Genomic DNA, 24854 nt, shown 5'->3' with positions numbered 1-24854 from the left:
CCAGAGGAAAGACAGCTCACCCCCAGGAAGATGTTCTTGGAGGAATCGAAGCCTGCGGCGTAGATGCGTGCGGTGTAAGGCGGCGTGCGCTGGCACATGATGCGGCAGGCGAAGCGGGAGATGGTGCTCTGAACCGACTGGGTGTCTGCGTTACTCTGGCTGCCCGCCACAGTGTCGGTCACTACGAAGTCTATGGGACTCTCTGTCGATCGACCGATCTGGTGGAGAGAGATGCACCAGACAAGATGTCAAGATTAGCTCAAATAAAAAAACTGAATAATGTAGAAAAATATGCAGGAGCAGCATTCAGAGGGAGTTTGAAGAATGATTGTCGAGTTACTTCCACGAGCAAATGTTTAAAACTTGTGATTTATAAAGTTTCCAGCTGCTTCACAGTCATGTCTAACTTGTACAAAACCCATAATAACCTTGAGGACATTCTAGGATGATGAGTACTGTGCTGCTCCTGACAGCTTATTGCATCACCAGTGTACTGTACTCACGGCACACAGTGTCCTCCCAGAGTGACTACGTTCGAGCAAACAACGCACGGATGTATGAAATAAGTTCAAACACGTTTATCGTCCAGAAACAAAACCTTCTTTCCCTCATCGACGTTTGACTGAGAGGAAAGACGTTACCTGGAACATGTCTGTATTGCTGTCGTGGGTGTACTCCACCACCACCGTCTGCACTCGAGACAGAGTGTATGAGATGCTGTGCTGGTCTTTGTTGCTTATGGCCTGTTGAGACAGAAGGGATAGATAAACAAAGAGGAGAGAAAAAGAAGAAGACAGACAAAAGAACAGACCTTTCACCTCTAATATCAAATTCCTCATCACCTACAGCGAGGATGTTTTCACCTCTGTCCTTTTCTTTGATTGTCAGAAGGTTTATGCAAAAACTACACAACCAATTTCCCTGAAAATCGGTGGAACAGTGGGACATAACGAGTGCCATTCTAGTTTTAAATGTTAACAAGGAAGATTCTTCATAGCAGAGACACTTCTCATATTTCTTCACTGATCCTTAAACAGACTAAAAGATATACACAGGAAGGGCGGGGTGGGTGAAGAGTTCAGATCGTGAAGTCCCAAGCTGGACGTGAGACAGACTCCAATGTCTTTTCAGTGAATCAGGACCACCCAACAGACAGAGGGACAATCACTCCTCCAGACTCTTTAAATGATCGCAGCTCAGCTAAAAGCCTGGCCTGAGTGTGTGTGTGTGTGTGTGTGTGTGTGTGTCTGAGAATCTATTAAGTACAGATGTTAAACCAAATACAAAGTCTACACACACCCCGACACACCTCTCAGAGATATTCAAGGATTTCTGGTCGGCTTCCCAGGACTTTGGAAGAAAACGATCAGTTAATGTCCACTGTACTCTTTACATTTATTTCTTTGATAGAGCTTCGGCGTCTTCCAGGTTGAAAAAAAACAGAAGTGGAATGTGTGTTATGTTGTGTTCATATGTGTGTGTACGTGTTTCACCTTGGCTGCCTGCGGAGAGCAGGCGACGTGAACTGTGCTGGGTTTCACCCCATTTGCCTTCGGTCGCTTACAAAGTGCAAAACGGCTTTTACGTCGACCTCGGTCACCATTGGGCAGAGAGCCATTGTACCTGCACACACACACACACATACACACACACATACACACACGCGCACACACAGACACACCCACACAAAAACAATAAACAATAGGGCATTATTGTCTGAGCAGCTGTATAATACACTGGAAACTGTGGTGCACTCAGTCCAGGACTGTGAGCGTATACATACAAATAGCAACCTATACTTTTCACATGTGCTGTTTAACAAAAGCAAATCGTGTCCCTGTAAACAACAAAGCTCTCCACACATCACCCTAGAAGGGCTGAGAAAATAAACACACAGAGAGACTCATTTAGCCTGATACATGGCTGAGGAGAGGAGAATAAACAGAGGCGTTCCCTCCGACAGAATGGAGTCTCTGTGACTCCCAACAGCAGCAGGACTGTTGTGTCTCTGTGAGTGTGTGCGTCCATTTAAATACCCTGGAGCTAGAAAAACGCTAAAGAAACATTCTCATATCAAAAGCACGTTTGTACGTTTCTAAGAACTGACTTAAAACAGACCGACTGCTGTCGAGCCACAGGCTGCTTAGGTACGGAGGTAACAAGGAAGATAATTTACAAAAATCAAGGTATCTCATCTCATCTCATTCAACATAAACAACTTTCTTCAGTGGTTATTAAAGAAGAAAATTAGTTTAGAAATTGATTTTTAAAAATGTCAACGTTGTCGCTGTCCTTTGTGTTTCCAGGTATAATTGTACACTCGTGTAGCTGAGTTGCAATTTTAAGTTTCTTTTATTTTCTTAAAAAAAATATTAAAAAGGAAGGTTGAAGCTTAATATAGAACAATAATATAAATGAATAAACAAAGCAAAATAAATGAATAAAAACCTCCAAAACTTTTTAAAGTGTCAGAACTTAGTAAAGAAGAATGTGACCTAAACTTTTCAGCAAAGCTCGCCATGCAGTGCAGGACCTCAGCCCGGCTGGAACGTGTCTTGGACCAATCAGATCCTTGAAATAAACCCACCCAACGAAACTGAGTCCAGTAGAGACGGCACCCAGCGGCTGATGGGATGCCCAGCCCACAGCTGAACGATCCTCTGACAGAGCCGGTCTGCTGGGATCAAACAACGCTGCGAGGGTTTATGAGTAACCATGGTGAGAGAACAGAGCCACAGCAACGTTTGGGAAGGAGTAACCATGGCAAGAGCGTAACCATGGTGATGTTTAGCCCGTATCCAGAGAGAGGGCAGGGCAGTCTGCTGGAGAGAGCTCAAAGTGTTGCTGGAAGTTCAAACCCAGGTTCCCATGGGTAGCAGTAAAGTGTGCGTACACACATGGATCCCGTCCAAGGGTCCGCAATAAGTTAGTGTGTTTGTGTGTCTGTGTATGTGTGTGTGCGTGTGTGTGTGTGTGTGTGTGTGTGTGTGTGTGAACATACAGGTTTGTCATACAGCGAGGCAGGAAGCACCACAGATAGGAAAAAGTTAGTCTGTGTGAACAGGCACAGTAGTGTATTCTTCAGTTACCACAATTAACAACAAACTTGTGTGTGAGTGTGAGTGTGTGTGAGTGTGTGTGTGTGTGAGTGTGAGTGTGTGTGTGTGTCCACGTTCCCTCCAAATACCAGCAACAAGCTACCACTTAAAAAGCAAACCTAGAAAAGCATAAAGGCAGGTTGTGCTGGTAATAACTGCGTATGGCTGAGTGACTGTGTGCGCTTGAAAACACAAATATTAAAAAGTTAAAGTACAGAACAAACTGTGTAAAATGTCTTAGTGCCAAACTAAAAATACACCGTGTGGAAGGAAACTCTGAAAATGGAGACACTATTTCTTGGTGTACAGCTTAAAGTCTAAAGTTCATATACTGCAACTACAAATGAGGATTGTGGGTAGTGTAGTACTTCTCCTAAACACTGTGAATAAATCAGGTTTTTCTTAAAATGCAGTTTGTATCATACGAACCTTTAGTTTCTACAGGAGCAGGTATCGTTTCAAAATCTCGAAGCTTGTGGCAAGTCGACCTTAGACAATATTATGTCTGATTTGAGAAAATAAATGGGATTTTTTTAAACTTCCGGAACCGCACCGTTGCGTTCTATACATGGATCCCGACAATCAGCCGTATTTAGGGGACAGGGAGCATTAACATTTGCACATGCACGTCTGCTCTTGGTAAAACAGGAACCACAGTTAAATCAAAGCACTTGTTCCAGCTTGCTGAGAGCGCCAGATGTGTGGAGTTTACTGCGGCCAAGCAGATTTTACTGCAGCCATTTAGTTAGCACAACTGTGAAAAAGCTTTACACTAACTTACAAGCACTTTTCTGTCATTTTTCTCTGCACTCCAGCCATCACTATGTTCTCGAACGATTTAGGACTGAAATCAGCCAATAAGAGCCTTTCATAGACGTATGGTGTTTATGTTTGCGGATTTAAAAAAATATATTTGACAGAATTGTGTCTTCATTTTATTTTAGGTTATTTAAAATAATGTTTTTCATTAAACTGCGAAATATAAAACCTCAATTACTTTTTTTGTCAGAGGATTTGGTTAAAAACATGTTAGGAATTGTTGACATTTTTATTATATATTTATATATCAGCCAATATGACTGTGACTCTTTTTTTATATCTTAATGTCAGTATCAGCATTGGCCCCAAAAAAACCCATAAACAGTTTGTGTGTTAGATAAATGGATTTGATCCCTGAGGGTTGGTGAGCACAAAGGCCAGAGGCTCAACTCCCACTGAGGCCACAGAGAAAACAAATGCATCTATAATAATATGTATTAAAGTGTTCACTGCACTTAATGAAGCCATATTAGTAGAACAGGGGGTCATCAAGTAAAAAAAAACGGACCCTGTTGACCTGTTAAAACATGTGGCCTGACCTAGAATCAAAAACTAGGAGCGGAAAAAGCAGAGTAAAGCGGAAAACTGGAGTTCTCCCTTCTCCCTTGTAAAGGCACAGAACTGCATTTATTGCTCACACTTTTTCCACTAGGGAAAATTTCCACAGTGTGTGTGTGTGTGTGTGTGTGTGTGTGTGGCTGTGTTGTACAAGCACAGGAAAGTGTGCATATGTGCGTGTAAGGAGTCTTTCCGACATCTGCATTCCTCTGTGGAGTGGGCTGGGACGGGGAGTGGAAGAGTCCTTTGGGAAACAAACAGGAGACAGACAGATAAAGGAAGTCCTTCACTGTCAGTTGTTACTGGAGAAAGTGTGTGTTTATGTGTGTATGTGTGTGTGTGTGTGTGTGTGTGTGTGTGTGTGTGCACGCGTGCAGTTGTCTTGTGTGCTTGAGATGCAGGGTGGGGTCGTAGGTTTTTCCTACAGCTGAGTATGTGGACTTGAGTCAAAACATCTCTGGAGCAAGAGAGGGCCAAGGTGTTTGAGATGAGTGTCCGCTGCTGCTTCTGGTCACAACAGATCTCATCTTGTAATAAGTGAAGCGACGCAGTTCATGTCACCTTCCAGAAATACAAAGAACTGTAACTCTGACTGAACGATCCCGTCCCCTCATACGGTCAGTGCATGACCCTGTCATAACTGGACAGAAATATCCCAGCTGTTTATGTTACCGTCTTGAAAAGCATCTCTACTTGACTTTCTGGATCTCTGCCTTTCTTCGTATTGTGTTCTTCTACTTCTACTGAACCATCCAGAGCTCGCTAGAAGACGTCTGCAGGTTTACTACTAACAGTAAATAAATCCTTGGTGTATATTGCCCAACGAGACTTTGTCTTTGACCACAGAAACACAAGAGCTCTTTTTCTTTTCTTCACCTCTACTTGTGTTAAAGTTATGATTGCCTCATGTTCAATCTCTGACCCATGGTTAACAAAACAACAATAAAAGTGTTTACATTCAGAGTATTGTGAATATTTGAGGACTACAAAGTTGCACCAGCTCATAGAAATGAAAACATTAGCAAAGCCTGATCTTCTTACAAGTTTAGTATCATATAGTGCCTCCACAGCATATGAGCAGAACTGTTTCAAATCATGGCAGAAATTAGAATCAAGTTTGAGCATGTGGGTCGATGCTTTCACAGTTTTTCTTTCCTCTGGAGCGTTATACAGTTTTTTTGTCTGTGTAAAAGGTCCATGAAGTTTAAAGGTCAAATGTCTGTGCTAACTTCTCTCTTCCGAAGAAAACAACAAAGCTCCTGAAACACCTCTTCAAAAGTCCGGCTGATGCTTCCCACATTTGCACAATGCAAGCCTGGTGGCTAAGCTAGCACACCCCTTACAAAGTCAGGTTAAGTGGCAGTGCTGCTACTTCCTACATGCACCGGAAGCAGCTGACCAATCACAAGAGAGTGGAGCAGCTGGCCAATCAGAGCAGACCGGGTTTCATCAGGAGGGAGGACAGTTTTGACCGTTTGACATGTTAATGTTAATCACCTTCACTTCCTTCTTAATTAGACTGTAACATTACAGCAGTGTCGCAGAAACATATTAATAATCTTGGACTCCTTGTAAACGTGTCACATCTTCACTGGATTGATAAAAAAACACCAAATAAAAACAGCATTAATGGAAAAGTGAAACAAATTGTGCTTACCCCAGCACAATGAGCTCTCCATACTTCACTGGCACTTTGGTGGAGGTGGTGGTGGAGATGTTTTCCTGCTCCGGTGAGTACATTGGGCACGGCTGATTGAGGTTTGGAGGAGGAGTGGAGGAAAGATGGGTGAGATCCAACAGGGTGACAGGAGATAGGAAGGGGAAAGGAGGGCAAGGGAGGGAGCGAGGCGCTGATCGAATGGTCCAGGGGGGAAAGGAGGAGAAGGAAGGGGAAGGGTCAGCTGAGCCTCAGCTCCACCCTCTCATGCTTCATGTGTCTGTCTCTCGCGGCGTTTGTCGTGCCCTGCAGGGTGACAGGAAATTAGGATTAACACAAAGATTAGTGTAACTCAACTTGACCTGTAACAGGAGGATGCAACATGCTATCTTAAAACAACACATTTATACATTTAAATACAGGCTTCGGTTTTCACCTTCACATGGCAACAAAAATGCTGAATTACACTAGATCTTGGGGAGAAATCCTCAACTGAATAATAGTGAACTAAAACCTCAGTATTAGTACAAGCAGCGAACACGGCAAAGGCTTTCATTCATTTGAGTGAGGTGTCGCACCATCTGGAAAAAAAAATAAAAACCTGGCTCAAATTTAAATACAAAACAATCCAATGTAATCTGCTGTACAAAACATAAACTGATTGTCCTGATAATAACTTTCCAGAGCTGTAAATCCTGCTTTACAGTGCTATGACTATCTAAAGCACCTGCAAACATGGATGGCAACATGACAAATCTATGAAAGCTTATTTCTTTTTTTTATTAAATGTTGGGTTTTAAGTCTAAACATCACCCAAAGGTCTCAACTGTTAAGCATTCAAGTGTCGTGCTTGTCCGAGGATGGGACACCAGCTAAGCTCCTCACTGACGACTATCGAGAAGCAGGTGGCTTCTATCTGTCCACTCCTTCCCCAGTCGACACTGGAGTTTGAAGTAACGAAGAGCACAGTACAAAGGGAAAATATATTTAGTGTAAAAATAGAAATCAGGATCAGAGCTATCCCTTCAAACTCTGATCAAAGCAAAGATATTTAGAGCCGGTCACAGGCTGAAACAGCTCCGTCAGGCTCCGTCAGGTACAAGTGGAAAACACACCCACACACACCTTGACCTCCGAAGAATTTGCTGCGAACGGTTTAAATAAAAGAGTCACGATTAAGATCAGCAGATGACGTGGCTTATTCTTCTTGCTGAGTGAGCTGAGTATCTGTTTGGTAAATGCTGACAGAGGATGACTCACAAACACAGTTTTGTGAATACACGAGAAATCAAAAAAGAGGAGCTGAGACAGGAAGCATGTGAAAAAAGAAGGCATGAGAAAGAGGAGATAATGGACTTCCTGTTACAATAAGATGAAGAGGCTCTCATGCACCATCTGGTTAATTTGACCATTCCAGCGTGACCTCTCCCATTTCACTAGCAGACTATAAATACGCTTTCCAAACAATAACATAATTTCACTGCTGGGCAGACATCCTGGTTTGAAGCAGAACACGACTCCTACAATTCCCAGCATGCCTTACTGCTGAACGCAGAGCCACACATGAATAAAGCATGGGAAGTTAAGTGTTTGTATGCTGGGTGGGGACGAGGGGCCTTCCACAGAAGACTGACGCTGTCAAATCAGGCCGAGCAGAGACAAGTTCATGCAGAGGGCTTCCTGGTATAGAGAGTATTTCTGATAAAAAATTCAATAAGATGTATGAGTTGAGTGATTGATGTGGTTTCAGCAACACAATCTGGCAAAAACAACTTCTGCCTCAACAATATGGAAAAAAAACCTTCCCTTAAAAGATTGAAATCATAAATGTGAGATAACAACACCACCACCACCAGCCTGAACTGACGACACACGACAGGTTGGGTTCAAACAAAATGCAAAATTACTAACGTGTGTCAGGCTTCACCTGCAAACGGAAAACCTACCTGCTCATACAACCTTACAGTTAAATTAATTTATCACACCTCCATCCAGACAGTGTTAGCGTTGCGTTAACAATGCATCTATATTCAGATTATCTCACCACAACTCAGCATGGCTGTGAACTATAAACAGCTTCATCACACAGGGAGAGACATCACACCGTGTTAATCACATCTAAGTTAAGACAAGTTCTAGATTTAGATCATCTAGCAAATTCAGAAATGAGCATGTGGTGCAAATAGTCGTGAATCCTTTCAGCCAGCAAACACTGAGGCTGGAGGAGGGATGTTTTATTCTAGTTGGAGGTAATAAAAGCAAAATGGACGAGCGAGACGACTGCAGGAAGGAGGGGGGAGAGGAGACAGCAGGTTGTAAGCCTGAGTCCCACCTGCTCCCCCTGACAGAAGGGGTTAATCTAATACTTCACTCTGAACTGTGCATTTGTATAATCCTCTCTGTACACACACACTCACGTGTGCATAGTAAGCAGTGTCGAGGGAGCTGTTGGCTGACTTGCTGGGAATTGATTTTTTCCTATGGATGCAGACACTGAAGACCAGAAGAAAAAAAAAAGAAGGTCTGAGTGCAGTGGGTCCTGTTATTGAACATGTGCACAGAATCCTGAGTTATCGTTCTGCCTCAACTCTACTGCTTCCAAGCTTCCATTCGACAGCACACACCTCATTCTTCAAACACCAACACTGTTCATTCCTGAGCTGCTCTCAGACGTGTACTGCGGACATTTGTCGTACATTTTCTGAAGGGACCAAATGTTAGAACGCAAATGTCAGACGCCGCTGCTCTGGGCGAGGAAATCTTCCTGCAGAGCCTCCTAATGTAAGTGAGTCCATGTGAATATAAAGCAAGCGAGTGGACGTGTTGATGACATATTGCGGTGGACGTAAAAAAATAAGAAAAAATAACAAAAATACAAATATCTCCGGATGGAAAAGAGGAGATGTCCCGCCTCCTCTGTGCTCTACTCCCCAAGTTCAACCCTTAACCTCAATGTTCCAGATTCAGATTTGTATTATTATGAACACGCTTTAAATTACACACATGAAAATGTCAGAAAAACATCTTGGACCATGACCTTCCACCAAGTTTTGAGGAGATCTGTTTAGGAGACAAACAAAAAAAAGGGCAGTGGTAGCAATGACCTGCAGAGTGTGAAGAAAAGAACCAGTTTGAGTGACAGAATTATTTCCTTTAATTTAACCTTTGATTTATTTGCTCAATTCATGTTGAGAAACAGGTGAAACCAGGAAAAGCATTCTGCATTTTAAATAATAATCAGTTAAAACTGACATCTTTATTACACGTTAAGTGTATGGGCATGTGAATACCCATACGTGTGTGTGTGTGTGTGTGTGTGTGTGTTTGTGTGTGTGTGTGTGTGTGTGTGTCTAAGCTCTCCACTTCTGCAACGCTGCATGACACAGAAGTCGGAGTGGCTGCGAGCCAGCTGCTGCTTAGCTACCGAGACACACAGTCCTACAACAATAGATCCCAGGCTCAGGGAGGCTGACTTTTCTGGCCGGGGTCACAGATTGTAACAACCTGCTGCTGACAGCGGGAACAGAAACCTCACACTTACAAAAGCCCTCATAAAACTTTACTGCAAAGAGGCACGGGTGACACCTGCCACTCCCACTTGCTGCCAAGAGAGCAAACAACCACATGACAAACAAATGTACAGTTCACGCTCATGGGAGGGAGAAGAAAAACATGCAGACGTCCACATGTCGAGAAGGAAGCAGGGGAACAGCTGCACTTTTTCTTTGCTGCATGTCAAACTGTCCTATTTGGAACATGTCAAAGAGCAACACTGAGCCATGACCGAGAAAACAGAGCCGACATCTATCCACCATGTCACTCTGCAGGGTTAGAGTCCTGCACAATTACTGAGTATTGCATTGAACAGTGTGTAATGCCTAAAAAAGGGTAGAATTATGGTGACTGAAAGGATGACATACTTTCATGATTACAAGGCACGGCCCTGTGGAAACAAACAACTTAACCAGAGGCGACGTTTCTCGGCTCGTGGGTCAGGAACCAAAAATGGGTCAGATCCTCTAACAGGGTCATTGACAAAGAGGAAGTGAAGAACGCAGCTAAATTATCTGCTGAGACGACTGCATGGTCAAGGTAAAGTGCGGTCCTGATACACAAGCAGCCCAGAAACATTCGCCTAAGGCCTTATGGGTGAAGGTACCGGCTCATGTGACAACACTGTCTGTACCCGACACCTGCACGAGACGAGTAAGATTTACCAAAGATTTATGAATCTGTTTTAGTTCCTGCAATCTTCTTTAAAAAAAAACATAAAAAGAACTAACTCTTTTTAAGCTTAAAACATAATTTAGAACAAAATGTAGTTGCTGGAAACATAAAACTGGACAAATAACGAAGAAAAATGGGGGAAACAAAAACACGTCGCCACAAAAACTTCATCAAACACAGCCAAACTGTGTAAGAGCCGAAAGCCCACGACAGACACCAGGTCAGCGATGCACACAAAAGAAAACCGGGACCTCCTGCATGGTGTAACATCTTCATTACTGGAAAGTGGTAATGATACCCTCCTGGTAAACTGGGTCATCAGATCAATAAATAATAACACATGTCTGGAATAGACTTACAGGAGCTGACATGTCTCTGGCTTTCTGGACCTGTGGAGTGATTTCAGATGGAGCACCTGCTCTTGGTTGAAAAGACAATGAACCGGACTATATTCTTCGGTGACATTGTACATTATCATTTTAAAGTAGTGGACTACTTGTGGGTTCAAATTTCATTTAATAATAACTGTTCCTTCCTCTGTATTCTAGTACCAAGATTTTAATAAGTTAGCTGCTGAAAACAAACCCGTGCTGCTTGGGTTTTCTCACATTGAGAGTGTTTAGAAACACAAGAGTATTCACTTTCCCTGTGTTTTGTTATGACACTCTGATACCGAAAGTGGATGACAGTCGTTTTGTCTTTGCGGGCATGTGCGTGAAAGAACGAGAAGTCAAAGCGAGGGAGGAATAAGCTCATGACTCGAGGCTGCTGTGATCTTAAGGAGAGCCCTTTATGAAGAAGGTCATCAGATATCCAATCATCCCAGTACTCGCTCTCACCACATCCTCCAACACGCTGAGGCTTTTACGTGTTTCGCACCTTTCATGTTCCCTCAGAGCAGCTTGTGAGCTCGAGGCTTTGAGGTCCGCAGCTGTTCTGTGCTGAGCAGAGAACCACACGCGTTCTTCAAAAGTTCACAGCAACAATTTTCCAAAAACAGAAAGTCAAACTCGCTGCCATTCCGTCCCTCCTTCAGTCTTTTGATATTTGCTTCCCTCCTGACAGTTTGTTCCTCTTGTCACAGATAGATAACATATGTGGTCGGCTTTGACTTCTAAGTTTTTACTTGTGCCCCGCTGTAGTATGAAAAAAGTTTTCCTGTGTCATGGCCGCAGCTCACCGAATAATGTATGCTGTTAAAATCAAATTGATTTTTCATTATATTTTTTACCAGCACCGATGGTACCTCCAGTGTAATTTATGAACATGGAACCTGGACCTGTGAAATATCAGTCATGTTGTTAATTAAAGCAGTAGTCTGATAAGGTTTTATATTAATTGTGTTCCTTGAATGAGAATGAGTACGTCAGACACTGGCTGTGTCGATGTGAGGACGTTCAATGTGAAGTTCAGGAGATGGTCGGAGATAACATGCTCGGCTAGTGTACTGTACCTCATGCTGTTAAGAATCAGCCTGACCTCGCCTCTTCTAAGAAAAGCTTTCTTTGTCAGAGTCCGTTTCGAGGAGAAACTCCAGCCCGCTTAACCCGTGTTTTGATCGGAAAGCAGGTCATTCAGCTCAGTGAAGAGAAAAAAAACATATCTGTGTGTTTTTATCTCATTTTATCTCAAGGAAAAGAGGCGATCAATGAAATCCACATAAACATAAAGTTCCTCGAATTATGTGGTCTATAAAATATCAGAAATGAAACTACCGGACAATCCAGGATTACAAGGTCAACTCTGCTCTTGTTTCTTATTTGAGATTTGAATTTTATGAGAAAAACGTTTCTGAGCTACGACAAAACAGCTTGAGATACACATAGATTCGTCAAACGTTCAGATTAGAGACAGCAGCTTGTTTCTAAGAGGACCTCCATGCGAGGGGAGCCGGCGCCACGTCAATGCCTTAAATCAGAGGCCTCGACTTCCTGCGACAAAACACCAGCTGCTTGACGGGAGAGCCGAGTAGCCAAGAAGGCTTCAGCCATTCAGCCAACTCACAGACTAAAGACCACACGCTCCTCTGCGCAAAATTATAGCTTTCCCCAGATTAGGATTTCTCATTCCGAAAAAGAAGAGGTGTCAACTTTCAATGCGTGCATGGGAACAACTCAGTGGAGCTGACGTGAGGTTTGTTCAAGTAAAAACTATAAATAAATAAAAATATATGGGCAAATAAGTTCATATGTAAATGTTCTGCACACAGCCACATGATTAGCATGGTCCTGATTTTATCATTTGCAGTTTCATTTGAAAGGAATATGTAAAATAAGAGGGTGATTCATGTGAGAAACTTACAGCAGCTTCATTATTCTGACATCAGACATCCGTTTTATGGTTTGAATGGAGGAAGTAGCGTGAGATGAAAAGCTTCCTCCAGTTCCTTGGAATCTCTTTCATTGTTTTTCTGGATGATGACTAAAATGGACCATTATCTGGAGCATCACGCCAGAGGTTTTATGCTTGTAGAAAAAGATGAGGGCTGCTGGGCTTGACCATAAACCTCATCCTTGTAAGTGGTGCTTGTTTAAAATACAATTTCATCTGAAGAAAACTCAGTAACAATTCAAAGCATGTGCTAACCCTACTAATTATGGCTGAGATTTCCATCTGAGTGTAGGAGGTTGTGTGTGCATCTGTGTGGGTTTTAATCCAACACGAGTGTTGTTTGTATGCCTTCGATGTGAGCGTTTGTGTGGGCGCAGCTCATTTTCAGACGCCCTGTGTCTGGTCTCCAGTGTGTAGGGTTGCACGGTCGGGTCAGTGGAGAGGGATTGGTTTGCGCACTATGAAGATTAGACGCTCGATGACTCGGAAACTGATCTGTTGGAGCGAGGGGAGAGCTGGCAAACCTGACGCCAGATTCTCTCGTCTCCTCTCTGATCACACTTGTCCGATCGATGAGCATGAAAAGATGGCATCAGCATTGCAGAACATGAGGAGAAAAAAGAAGAAGGAGAACTTCGCTCCAATCATCTGGGACAAGAGAGGAAAACACTTAAACTTAAGTGTTAAGCATGCAGAGGTCGTTTGTCATCAACAAAACCTGCTTTAAGTACTTTTAACGATAAAAGACACACCTGCAGTTGTTTTTATTTTTTACCCGGACCTGATCCAACATGACTTCAATATTTATAATTTTCTGCATAATACAGTAACACCAAGCTTGAAGTGGGCCTGCATTAAAACTCCCAGATTCAAAGAGGTGGGTTTGACATCTGCTACACATTAAGTAAATATAGCTAATTGCAGTTTTGTGCAGCCGCACATTATTGCTAAAATATGGGGTAAGTGTTTAAAACCAAAAGCAGGTCACATTGTTGGTGTTTGTGTGGATCAAGCAAAAAAGCCCAACAGGCAGGTTTTACATTAGGCACAAAGTTTTGTTGTGAAAGCTGAAGTGCAATTGTGAATTGTGTGCAAACGCAAAAACCAAAGCTTAGTATGACCTCCATACTCCTACATTTGCATAAGGCACATTTGGTGAGAGGAGCCAGGACATGAAAAGCAAATAAGGGGAACTTACATAGACTGTATATAGGGAACTTATCATATTTGCATGATGTTTGAAGTGGAACCGGTCGATGTACATGAAAACCTACGACACGATTTAAATGAGCTGCAAAGCACCGACCAGCTCAGAGCTGCAACAACCTCTGCTTTAATCAAATGAGGTATGTGTCAGTCCTGAGGATTTTCTCATTCTGAGAGGACAAGCACGGAAGATTATTTGGGACAAACTACTGCTGGGGTTAGGGGGTTTAGATCATACTGTATATAAAGATGGACAACGTGTCTCCGCTTCCTCCCATTGCATAAAAATGGAACTAAAATATTCTGGATACAGGTGCTGCCATTTTGCATTCTTGACATCATTTGAAGCCAGAGTCTGTGCCGTAGGGACTGTGTTCTGGAGCGCCGTTAACAAAGTCACATGTTGATACAGCCGCTTGACTAACCACGAGTCAGTCTCAGCTGTCAATCATGATGTTTCACCCAAATTCTGTAGCATCAAATAACTAATTAAAACTAAACTTATCCGAAACATTCACTTGAACATAGATCAGTGTGATAAGAACTAACTAAAGAAACAGTTTTAGTTTTTTCCATGTCCCAACTGGGTGTGATCAGGATTATTTAGCTTCTCTTTTCGGGAGCTGTCATTCAGTTCTGCTCAACACTGACTGATCCAAACCAAGAAAACCAGCTACGAGTAGCATCATCATCATCAATACCATTTGACATCAGATTCCTTGCCAAAGAGAAGCAGTTAGAGCCATTGCATTAGAGAGATTAAATTCAATTAAATTTGTATATCATCAAATCATAATATACATCATCTCAAAGCACTCCCTCATTGAGTGGAACAAAGCTCTAGCAGAACCAGACTCAACGTGGGCGGCCATCTGCCTCGACCGGTTGGGGTGAGCGGAGAAAAATTAGGAAGAGAGGAGAGGATGGATGGAAAAGAGGGGAGAGATGAGAGAAAGGAGAGGGGCGGGTGAGCAGAGAGAGAGACCAGGAACAGTTGTGTAAGTGTCATTAGCGAGATAAATGGTGTTTAATAATTTAGTATGGCCCTTGAAGGATCATATAAAAGGACAAAAGGGTTCCACACCCTTGGTGTTAATAGTTACTCGATTGTTTGAATCCAAACAGTCAAACAGTAAAAAGAACTACCTGGTGTTTCTATGGAACCTGAGTCATTGACAAAAAGAGCAGGAAGAAACAACCCACTTCCAAAAGAGATGATTAATGATGACTCTTATGTTGGCATCTACATTTTTCACCCCATCAGAACAAAGAGATATTCCAAAGAACTGTTGCTTACCTGAAACTGTTGCTTATCTCCTGAAATAAAGCTCCAACACCTCATTCGGTGCACGTAAAGATTGTTATGTGCGCTGCTGCGACTAGCTCATGTTCTTTCCATCTTTCTCTGGTTGGCGACTGTTCTTCCTGACTCCAATGGGAAACGATCAGACTCATTTCCATTCACGCAACAGTTCTCACAATAACTCCAATCTTCTGTCTCAAAATAAAACCACAATGAGTACTGGCAGGCACAAACCATTTCCATGCAGACGAGCCTCTAAAACCGACCGAGGACCTCATGACAGGGAAAACCACTGCTGATGCAACATTACAGAAAATTAATGTAGTGTGAATTACATCTCTGGAAGCTCAGCTGAGCGCACACCGACAGATAAGACTGCATTATCAATACCAACCAGAGTGTGAGTTCCTCTAACGTGTTACCAAGCAGATAAGACAATAAAAATAGAATGATAGGGTTTTATGAGTGAGGGTGTGCCTGGTTTGAATTCTGTATATCTTCATTTTGATATTCACGGCTTATTCTCTACCTAAACATGCCCTGGATGCCATAGAAACATTTCAGACATGCCTGTAGCCGGTCCTCTCTAGAGTGAATTACACAGAGTCAGCGTGTCGATGCACACAGGAAGTCCCAATTCCCTGCCCACTCACAGAGAGATGTACACTCGTCATGTTCAGTGGTCCCTGGAGGTAATCTCCAGAGTGTCTGTCTATGTGTGTGTGTGTGTGTGGTCCTCTATTTACACCAAGATGGATGGAGAAATGTCATCTACGGGAATCACATAAGCCCCATGACACATTGCTTCTGAGGAAGGAAGGAATAACAGCGGGCGCATTCACCAGATGGGGCCACATCCAGGTTAGGAAACACTGGCGATAAAGGGTCGTTGTTCCAATGAGCCTGCTGTGACACAACTGCATGAAAACATACCTGTACAACACGCCAGAGCACACGCCAGAGCTCCTGTGTTGGACAACAGGTGGAAAAACGTAGTTTACCTAAAAGCAGCTAGGAAACATAGTTTTATAAAAGATGACAGTTATGAGCTGAATCTACAGTTTCTGATTCAGGTCATTGTCTAGCTGTTTGGATGCAACTTCTCAGATCTCACTGCTCTCATATACAAACGGCACCAAACAGACCAGATACACAGCGTGTCTGCCCCCACTGCTCCTGGTTTGGTTTTGTTTATCTGAGCTATAATTCACTCTGGATAAGAGAGTTTGCAAAGCGCCATAAATGCAGACGTGGATTAAGAATAGACTTACTGTGTAATGAATATCCTGCTTACTCGGGATGGAGCACACATGCTCTGTATCATGGCAAATAAAAAATTAATTAGCTTCAGACCATCTGTCGTTTTTTTTTTTTTTATCTGTGGTAAGTTGAATTTCCTCCCTATTACGAAAACATATTCCCTTGCTCAGTGATGTCTGGACTCTCTTGGAGAAACAATTACTCCAAAAGAGAGCTAACAAACCGGTGAACAGAGGACCACCCCTCCATGTGCTGCTACCGACACGGTGAGCATATATAGACGGTGAAGTGGTCAGAGTTAACAGGCGCTAAGCTATGTTTAAGAGGATCTTCCATAGCTGTGACTATGATGGAAAAAAGAAGTTGTCGGCAACAAGGCAGATTAGAAAAATCCACTTGGGCTCGATGCCAAGCACTTGATCAGAGGAAGCGTTGCCACAACAATACTCACAGTCATCAGCTATAAACAGCAAGGCATGAAATATGTGGAGCAGGTCAGGAAGAGGACTCGGACATTAGAAACAAGGTGAGGAATGTAAACCCAAGCTGTGTTGTTGAAAGCAGATGTGAACATGGTGAAGATGGCATCACAAGTCATTGGACTTCATGCGTAAAAAAACAGACCCATGTGGAAACAAGCTGTAAGGTCCCATAAATGTTCTTGACTGCCCCAAAAGAAATCCAACACACGTCACATCCTGCTGACCAGTTTAAAACGTGAACATCACACATCGACCAGAGCTCAAAACATTTAAAAAACAACATGGCACAGCTAATACCATTGCCGACAGTCCCCTTAAATTCTATCAAGCTGCACCAACTCTAATTTAGCCCAAACAAACAGGGGTGATAACATAATCTCCCTGACAGAGGTAAAAATATGTCTTTTTTTAATTTCACAAACTTTGCTCAGTGCATGAGAGCACCATTTGCACCTCCACCCTCACCTCCCGAAACAGGGAGACTTGAGTCTGACCCTTTGGCGCCAAATTCCTGCTGAGAATTAAATTAACTTATCAAAATAAACTACCGGTTGCTGCGGAGGCTGCAAGACACTGGCATCTCCACAGAATCCAGGACAGTTCCCACGAAAGCGGGGTCCTCAGTTTGAGCCTGAGGCTCTGGATCGTTGGACAAGGATACACGTGAGTTTTTCCTGTGAGGAGACCCGTCTCTCCACTGTTATTAAAAATAATGTGGCTCCTTAAATTACTTTTTTGTTAATAATATTTGGAATATATGTGAATCAGGTTTGTCAAAATTTGACTTAAAAAGGAATTGAACCTTTATTCTTGTCTACAATTTTAATCTAAAACAGTAAACTCCTTTTTATGTGAGGGATGGATGAAATTAATTTTTATCTTATGATTTATATCAAAGACTATTGCAGCTTCAAGTTGGACTTCTGTGTTTTACATTTTTTATATTTGTATATTTTATAATTTTGTCTATTAAGTGTCTAAGAAAACCAGCAAATATGATTAAATGATTAACTAGAAAACTGTTACAGCCCTAAAAATATGGAGTCAAAACAATATGTGACTTCTAACTCTTATTTCAAATGTCATTGCGAACTTAAATATAACTGGAAAAGCCTGTAAGTTACTGAGACAGTTTGTTCCAATGTTTTGTGCTTTGCACATTTTGTAACTGGTGGCTGCGTTTCTCAGTTTCCAGGGCAGGTCCGCTGTCGTGCCGTGTCAGAGCAGCCTACCGGTTTTCCTGTGAGCAGCGCCGGGAGGAGGCTAACTTGATGACAGGAGGTAGAAGGAAGAAACAGGAGGGGCAGCGTTTGAATTACAGTCTCATCAATGATTCAGTGGGAAGAACACAGACAGTTGTATGCACACAGACAACAAACAGCTCTGTTGGTGGACGTGCAACGAGACACAAACCCAGCAGACTTAGACAAAAATGCACACAATCACATATGCAGACACACAAGCACACAAGGGTGGCAGTGTATGTCCAACAGTGAAAGGTGTACAGCACAGTACACGGACTGGAGGTCCAAACACATGTGATTTGCACAATACACCATGTATTAGTGTGTACCAGTTGGAATACTTCACTGTAGACAACCCTGCTCTGTTTTCTGTCACTGCTGCTTTTTGTCAGTTCATGTCTCTTGACGAATGGATGGTGGCACATGTTGCTGGGTTAAAAAAGCTCAGAGCGGTTGCTCTATTTTCCTCTACGCTCCTCATCCCATCACACTTGAAGACAGAGAAAATCAATTTGAAATTCAATCTGAATCTGCCGGCTTGTCTAAATCAACTCCAAAATCCAAAGGGTTCTTTCTTTGCCTTAGCAGCACAGTTCCACCAATTTGTTTGGAGATATTTAATTTGTTTATGAAAATTAGATAAAGTGCCCTATCTTGAAATGTTTATGGAATCAAGGACAAATTCCTGGATTTGCCAATTATTCCAGATAAAAATGTGGATCCAAAACTTGTTAGATTCTTCCTTTGCCATAGATGTACCCCTCCAGAAAAAGTCGAGGAAAATCGGTCAAGCGTTTTTTTTTTCCTAATCCTGCTAACTAACAAACAGACATATTAACTTTGACAAAAACAAACCCTCCATGGTGGAAGTACTCTCCTGACAATACATCACAGAATAACTAATATGACTGGATGACAAAATGCTGTGATCAGAATATGAGAAAGTTTAGTTCCTCTTTATTTTTTACAAGCCGGTCACACTTAAGTTCAGATTTTGTAGATTTCGGTGAGACTGAAATATTAATGGTGTACAATTCCAGCTATAGTTCAAAAATCTGATATGAGATGTCAAAAGCGGTGTGAAATAATAATTTCCCTACTCAAAATAAAAGTCATGATTACAGTGAAACAACAGTGGGGAAAAAAGGTTTTCTGCACTTGGGGCTGATTTTTGTTTCTGTTCACCACCCGTTCCTGTTTGTGCCCTTGCAGTGTTGTGCTAAGAGGGAACAGATTGGTCCATGTGGGTCTAACTGTGCTGCACCTGGTCATAGTTTGTAATCATTAGCCTGTTGTCCAGCCAAATGAGACGGGCTAGTGCTTAGCGCTGCTAGCGTTCAGGCTTCGGTGGGGTTAGTTTGGGTTTTGGCAGAATATCCACTTCAGACTTTTGGCTCAGACTTTTTTAAATAAAACAGACCCAACCTTTGTGGAAATAAGAAGGACTCACAGTTCGTCTTTAGTCTAAACAAGAACTTCACATGTTATGTAATCAACTGCCTTTCAGAACTGAGTGTTGGGGAACTCAGCAACTTTCTGCTGTTGCTACATCGAGCGCAAGGACCATCAGACTTTGATTATTTAATGGGTTTTCAGCAATTACTGCCATGGCGTTAAGAAACAGCAGTGATCCCTGGGGGAGCCACAGGGTCAAAAAGTTACAGGCTCCACTGTGTGTGTGTGTGTGTGTGTGTGTGTGTGTGTGTGTGTGTGTGTGTGTGTGTGTGTGTGTGTGTGTGTGTGTGTGTGAGGATGTACACTCAAGCTCATTTGAGACAGGAAGATTGAAAAGTGAAGCAGGAAATGGCAATCATGCACGATCAGAGGGGAGTTGATAATTACAGGTCTGTGTCTCCATATAAAAATGTGTCTGTGCATGAGTGTGTGTGAGTGTGTGTGTCTGTAAAGTGCCAGATTATATCACCAGTTTCAGCTGCTGTATGAACAAACTACAAAGAAAAAGAAACCACAGAAATGATATCTTGAGAATTGTACAGACACAGATGCATAAATATTTATTTCTCACATTATGTACGTTACCCCAGCAGGACTTTGAGTTTCTGGAAATGAATGTGTGTGACGATACCATGAGAAATTAGGATCATGACTGGAACATAAACTTGTTTTCTGATTCCTGTCCATTATGCAACACCACGAGGAAGGAGTTTGATCAGGCCCGATTCATTCTGCTGCATGACATCCAGATCCTGCAGCCACGGTCAAAGAGGAACAAGAAGTCCTGCAGCAGATGGTCTGATGAGTCCTGATCTCAACTCTGTGGAGCTAGTCTGGGATTAGACGAAGAGACAGGAGAAACTGAAACTGACTTAATCCACAGAAGAGTTCTCTTAAGTGCTTGAATTAAAGAACGTGCCAAGTACCAGGAACACTGTGCACAAGTGCCGAGGAGAGCCGGTGCTGTTTTAAAGGCGATCGTTGATCAGCTCTGCTTCAAACTTAGTGCCTTCAGTGACAGTTGCTCAGTATTCGACATATTTTCCAACACAGATATGTTTAACTGCTTCTCCTGTCAGCACATCCCTGACATCAACGTGACTCGACTAACACATTTTTTTTCCAGAACTCCACCAACATTTATAAATGAGGAAGCTATTCATGGATTCAGCCGGCTGACCGTTTCAAAACAGGATCGTGGACCCAACAGCTTTTTAAAAAGGAGCTGAACACCTTCACTATGCTTCACTGCCCCCCCCCCCCCCCCCTAACTTTTCTGACTTGGCATCAGGACACAAACCTCAGTGTTCCTACTGAAGCAAAGGGACAGATACAAACTGTACAAACGAATAAATAGTCTGCTCATAAAAGAAAGATTAAAGGGCACTTCCACACTCTGGTCCAGAGCTTCAGACTTTTCAGTTTAGTCAAATCCAAAATAAAAGATGTGAAAGGTGCCTCAGGCCACATTTGCACTGTGCAAACACTTATTTCAGATATTTCAGACTTTTCAAAAAAATTGTGTAATGAAAAAACAAAAATGGCCGGAGCTTAGTGTGAGAATGTCCTAACGCAGGTGGTGTGACGATGAAGGTGGATACACACAGAAAGAGAAAGGACCGTGCATCACTGTTAAATCTGCAGGTACACTTTCTCTGGCCATGTGCCTTGTATTGTCCTCTTGCAAGATAAAATCCTTACGCTTGTGTTATAGCTATTACTGTGAAGAGTACAGATTTAAATAATAAATGCACTTTACAATACACTGATCCACAATGAATAATTCATGTGTCGTGACCTACAGGAAGCTTTTTGTTTGTAGAATAATTTCGTATTTGGAGAATAGTGCATGAGAAATTGACTGATAATGATTTAGACAAGAGGAAGAGTGTAACAGATTTGGACCAAGCACAAGCCGCCTCAAGCGACACTATGGAAAACCCTAGTGGTTTAATCTCCCCCCACACTTTTCTTCCATACCTCACAGAAACAAGGCCATAAAAACGTGCCCACTGTCTGACCCACTTTCCATGACAGACGTAATCTCCCTCCACAAACTTCAGCCTGTTTACCAGCCCAGCAGAGAGTAAGCCGGACCAGGGAGCAGGGGGCCAAACTTCTAACACACAGCAGGGGAAAGCTGCTGCTCAATTGCGACGATTACACCCGCGGATCCCCGCTGAGCTCATCGGGCACTCCCCCGATCGAACTGCACGGCACAGGCACATGCACACCAGAAGATAAATGCAAACACTTTCCAAAACACCAACACACATCATTAGGGGTTTAAAAAGTGTGCAAACACATGCAGCTGGCTGCCATGTTTCCGATTCGTTGGCTTGAATCTCAAATACGCTCACTCAACATCGAGATGTTAACCACCGACTGCTGGCATGACTCTTACATCTACTTCCATTGAACAAATACGGCGTAAAATACATTTTCCACATAGTGACCTCAATCTAAAGACAAAAGTATTGATTTAATTCACACACAATCAAAGGTTGCACCCATTCACCTTGAACAACATCTTTCTGAACTTGTGCTAAAGACACAATGGGCATCTTTTGCAGCCCTTATTCAGTGCCTTGGCTGCTAGATGCACATGTCACAGTGTATTGCTGATTTAAAAAGTTGTGTTGTACCGTGGTAACACTCTATAGCACAAAAAACAATCTGCTGAACCTTGAAATAAAGTCCCCTTCATAGATTTGTAGCAAGTACAACAGTAATTTTATATTTTAAATGATTTGCATGGCAGCACTAGAGACCATGCTGACCTTTAAAGGACCATATAACTGAAAAATAACTGATATACAACATTTAAAATCAATGAACTGTGGGGTTTTTTTGTTCCTGGACAGTAGCATCCAGTCCAGGCTGAGACTGGGAGGCCTCAGTGTCTCCCCACAGACCGGGTTACTTAGGATACAGGCAGCGCTGATCCTCCATTAAGACATCAGAGCTCTCTCTGCGCTCCTGTCTGACACCACCGGCTCCGGTTTCCTCCCAGTAATTGAGCCTCTAAACTTTACTGGAGCCGGCAGGCAACACAACCAATGCAAATGTGAAAACATAAATGTGTACAGTTTGTGCAACACGTGCCAAACTCTGTGTTCCCGGCACTTTACACTCAAATATAATAAAGATTGCTTTAGCAGCTATATCGGTGTTGCGATATGAATCCTGTGTGGCTCTCTGACACCAGATTCAGCTCTGAGATGTCAGATCTGATAAGAACCACAACTCTTTAATGTGAAAAAGGAAATGATGAGGGTGCATCTTTACTCACTTGTCTTTGTGTTGGCTGAACTGTAGCAAGTTGCTAGTTAGTTTGTGAAATGCATTTCTTGAAAGTTAATGAAATACAAAGAATGTCGGCCAATATCAGAATTTTGTATTTCATAAAAAGTGTCCTGCTGTGTTGGGAGAGAATATAGTGTCTTATCCAGTGACTTACATAAAAAAAACTACTTCAATGTCCTGATCAATCATCACATTGACAAGCAGACAATAGAAATCAGGCCCGGGGCGTCCTGGTGGAGCAGAAGGAGTTAATGCACGTCTGTCTTTTACGTGACATTTCCCGCAGTAGGCAAGAGGAAGTCAGAGAGATCTGTATCAGCAGCAAAACTTATCACACGACGCCATTTACCACCGGTTCAAACGGGGGGGGGCGAGATTGGGTGTAGTGAAAGAAAGGAGGGAGGGGGGAGTGTGGTCATTAACTGGCAATCAAGATTTAGTGATGGCGAGAGTCCATGCGTTTGGTTAATTCCTTATCAGGCAATGTTCCATTTCTCACTTAATCACACACAACCCAACCTCCCCAACCCCCACTTTGACAGTTCAGCATGCAGACTGGAAGTGATGTAAACTAATACCTGCATCTCTGCACACACACACACACACACACACACACACACACACACACACATTACAGGGTATATTCACTGCCCACCGAGAGCTTTTATCTTTTCAGAGCCTCAGATTTCCACTAAGATAAAATAAAGACCAAGTCAAAGCAGGTGCATGAGTGTGTGTCTCTGTGTGTGTGTGTGTGTGTGTGTGTGTCTGTCTCTGTGTGTGTGTGTCATGGTTATGACATGAGGTTAAGGTTAGGCTAACGCTAACCCTCCACAATGAATGCAGGTCAATGCAAAGTCCTCCCTGTGTATGTGTGTGTGTGTGTGTGTGTGTGTGTATGTGTGTGTGTGTGTGTGTATGTGTGTGTGTGTGTGTGTGTGTGTGTGTGTGTGTGTGTGTGTGTGTGTGTGTGTGAGAGAGTGTGAGTGTGTGTGTATGTGTGTGTGTTACCTGCTCACTGAGCTAAACCAGCCTTAATAAAAACCTGGACCAAGCAGGTTAACACTGGATGTGAAACACTGGATGTTAAAGCAGTGATGTGACAGCTGAAATGAGCCGATCCAGAGTCAGTGACAGTGAGGTGGATCACAGCAGGATAATAAACGTGTACTCACTGAGATATGGAGGATTTCACTCCTGGTATTGTCTCTGCGGCTCCTCGCGTCTGCGCCCTCGCTTTCTTCCACAACTTGCTGAGGCTAGCGGGCTAGCTAACGCTGCACCGGCTCCAGAAACAACACATACAAATGAACGCCTCTTCCCTCAAGCCTGGTTCTCCGGCGCATTCAAACAAAAATGGAAAATAAACCCTTACGCCATTGAGGGGTTTTTTTTTTAAAATATATATATATATACTGTGTTCAGCGTCCTCCTCTTCCCGGAGCGAGGGCAGGACAAACGGCCGCCGCAGCAGCAGCGACTCTCCCCGGCGCTGAGTTTCCAGAGACGGGCTCTCCGTGCCTCGGTGCTCCGTCCTTTGTTGTGAGCATCTCCGCGTAAACACACAGCAGCTGACCCGTCCTGTTCACTGGAGCTGGAGGAGGAGACTCACACACACACACACACCCAACACACACACAATATAACACACACACACTAAACACACACACACTAAACACACACACACCGCTAAGGCTTCTGGGGCTTGTAGTCTGACGTGCTGCCAGTAGAGCTCAGTGATTTACTCCACAGCTGCTGCAAAGTAAAAATTATAAAAAATATAAATGTGATGTGTGTTGTATCAGTGTCGTGCATGGACACTGTATTTAGCTGCGTCCCTTTTCAAAAAGGCTCCGACAAGCCGGTGGATCTTTCCCGCCACAACGTGCCCCCGTGATTTTTTGGCGC

The 24854-nt window shown here is 42.9% G+C and overlaps 1 protein-coding gene across 3 annotated transcripts in view; it reads right to left on the bottom strand.

Annotated features, from left to right (window-relative positions):
• peli1b (pellino E3 ubiquitin protein ligase 1b) overlaps positions 1-24590 on the bottom strand; it is a 31156-nt gene extending 6566 nt beyond the window's left edge. The window contains exons 1-5 of one of the 3 annotated variants that reach the window (XM_069538773.1): positions 24122-24590; positions 6133-6438; positions 1494-1623; positions 642-743; positions 21-218 (exon numbers count right to left, since the gene is read on the bottom strand). In XM_069538773.1, coding sequence (XP_069394874.1) covers positions 21-218; positions 642-743; positions 1494-1623; positions 6133-6215 — 513 coding nt within the window. In that variant the 5' untranslated portion in view covers positions 6216-6438; positions 24122-24590. Of the gene's footprint in view, positions 1-20; positions 219-641; positions 744-1493; positions 1624-6132; positions 6439-15193; positions 15505-16470; positions 16490-24121 lie in introns of those variants that run through there. The other 2 variants (XM_069538775.1, XM_069538774.1) reach the window with 2 other exon arrangements.
• Positions 24591-24854: the final 264 nt, after the last annotated feature.

This window comes from Paralichthys olivaceus, chromosome 14, assembly GCF_024713975.1.
Source record: "Paralichthys olivaceus isolate ysfri-2021 chromosome 14, ASM2471397v2, whole genome shotgun sequence".
NCBI lineage: Eukaryota > Metazoa > Chordata > Actinopteri > Pleuronectiformes > Paralichthyidae > Paralichthys > Paralichthys olivaceus.
The sequence above is the reverse complement of the archived record's forward strand: the minus strand, read 5'-3'. Positions and strand labels throughout refer to the sequence as shown.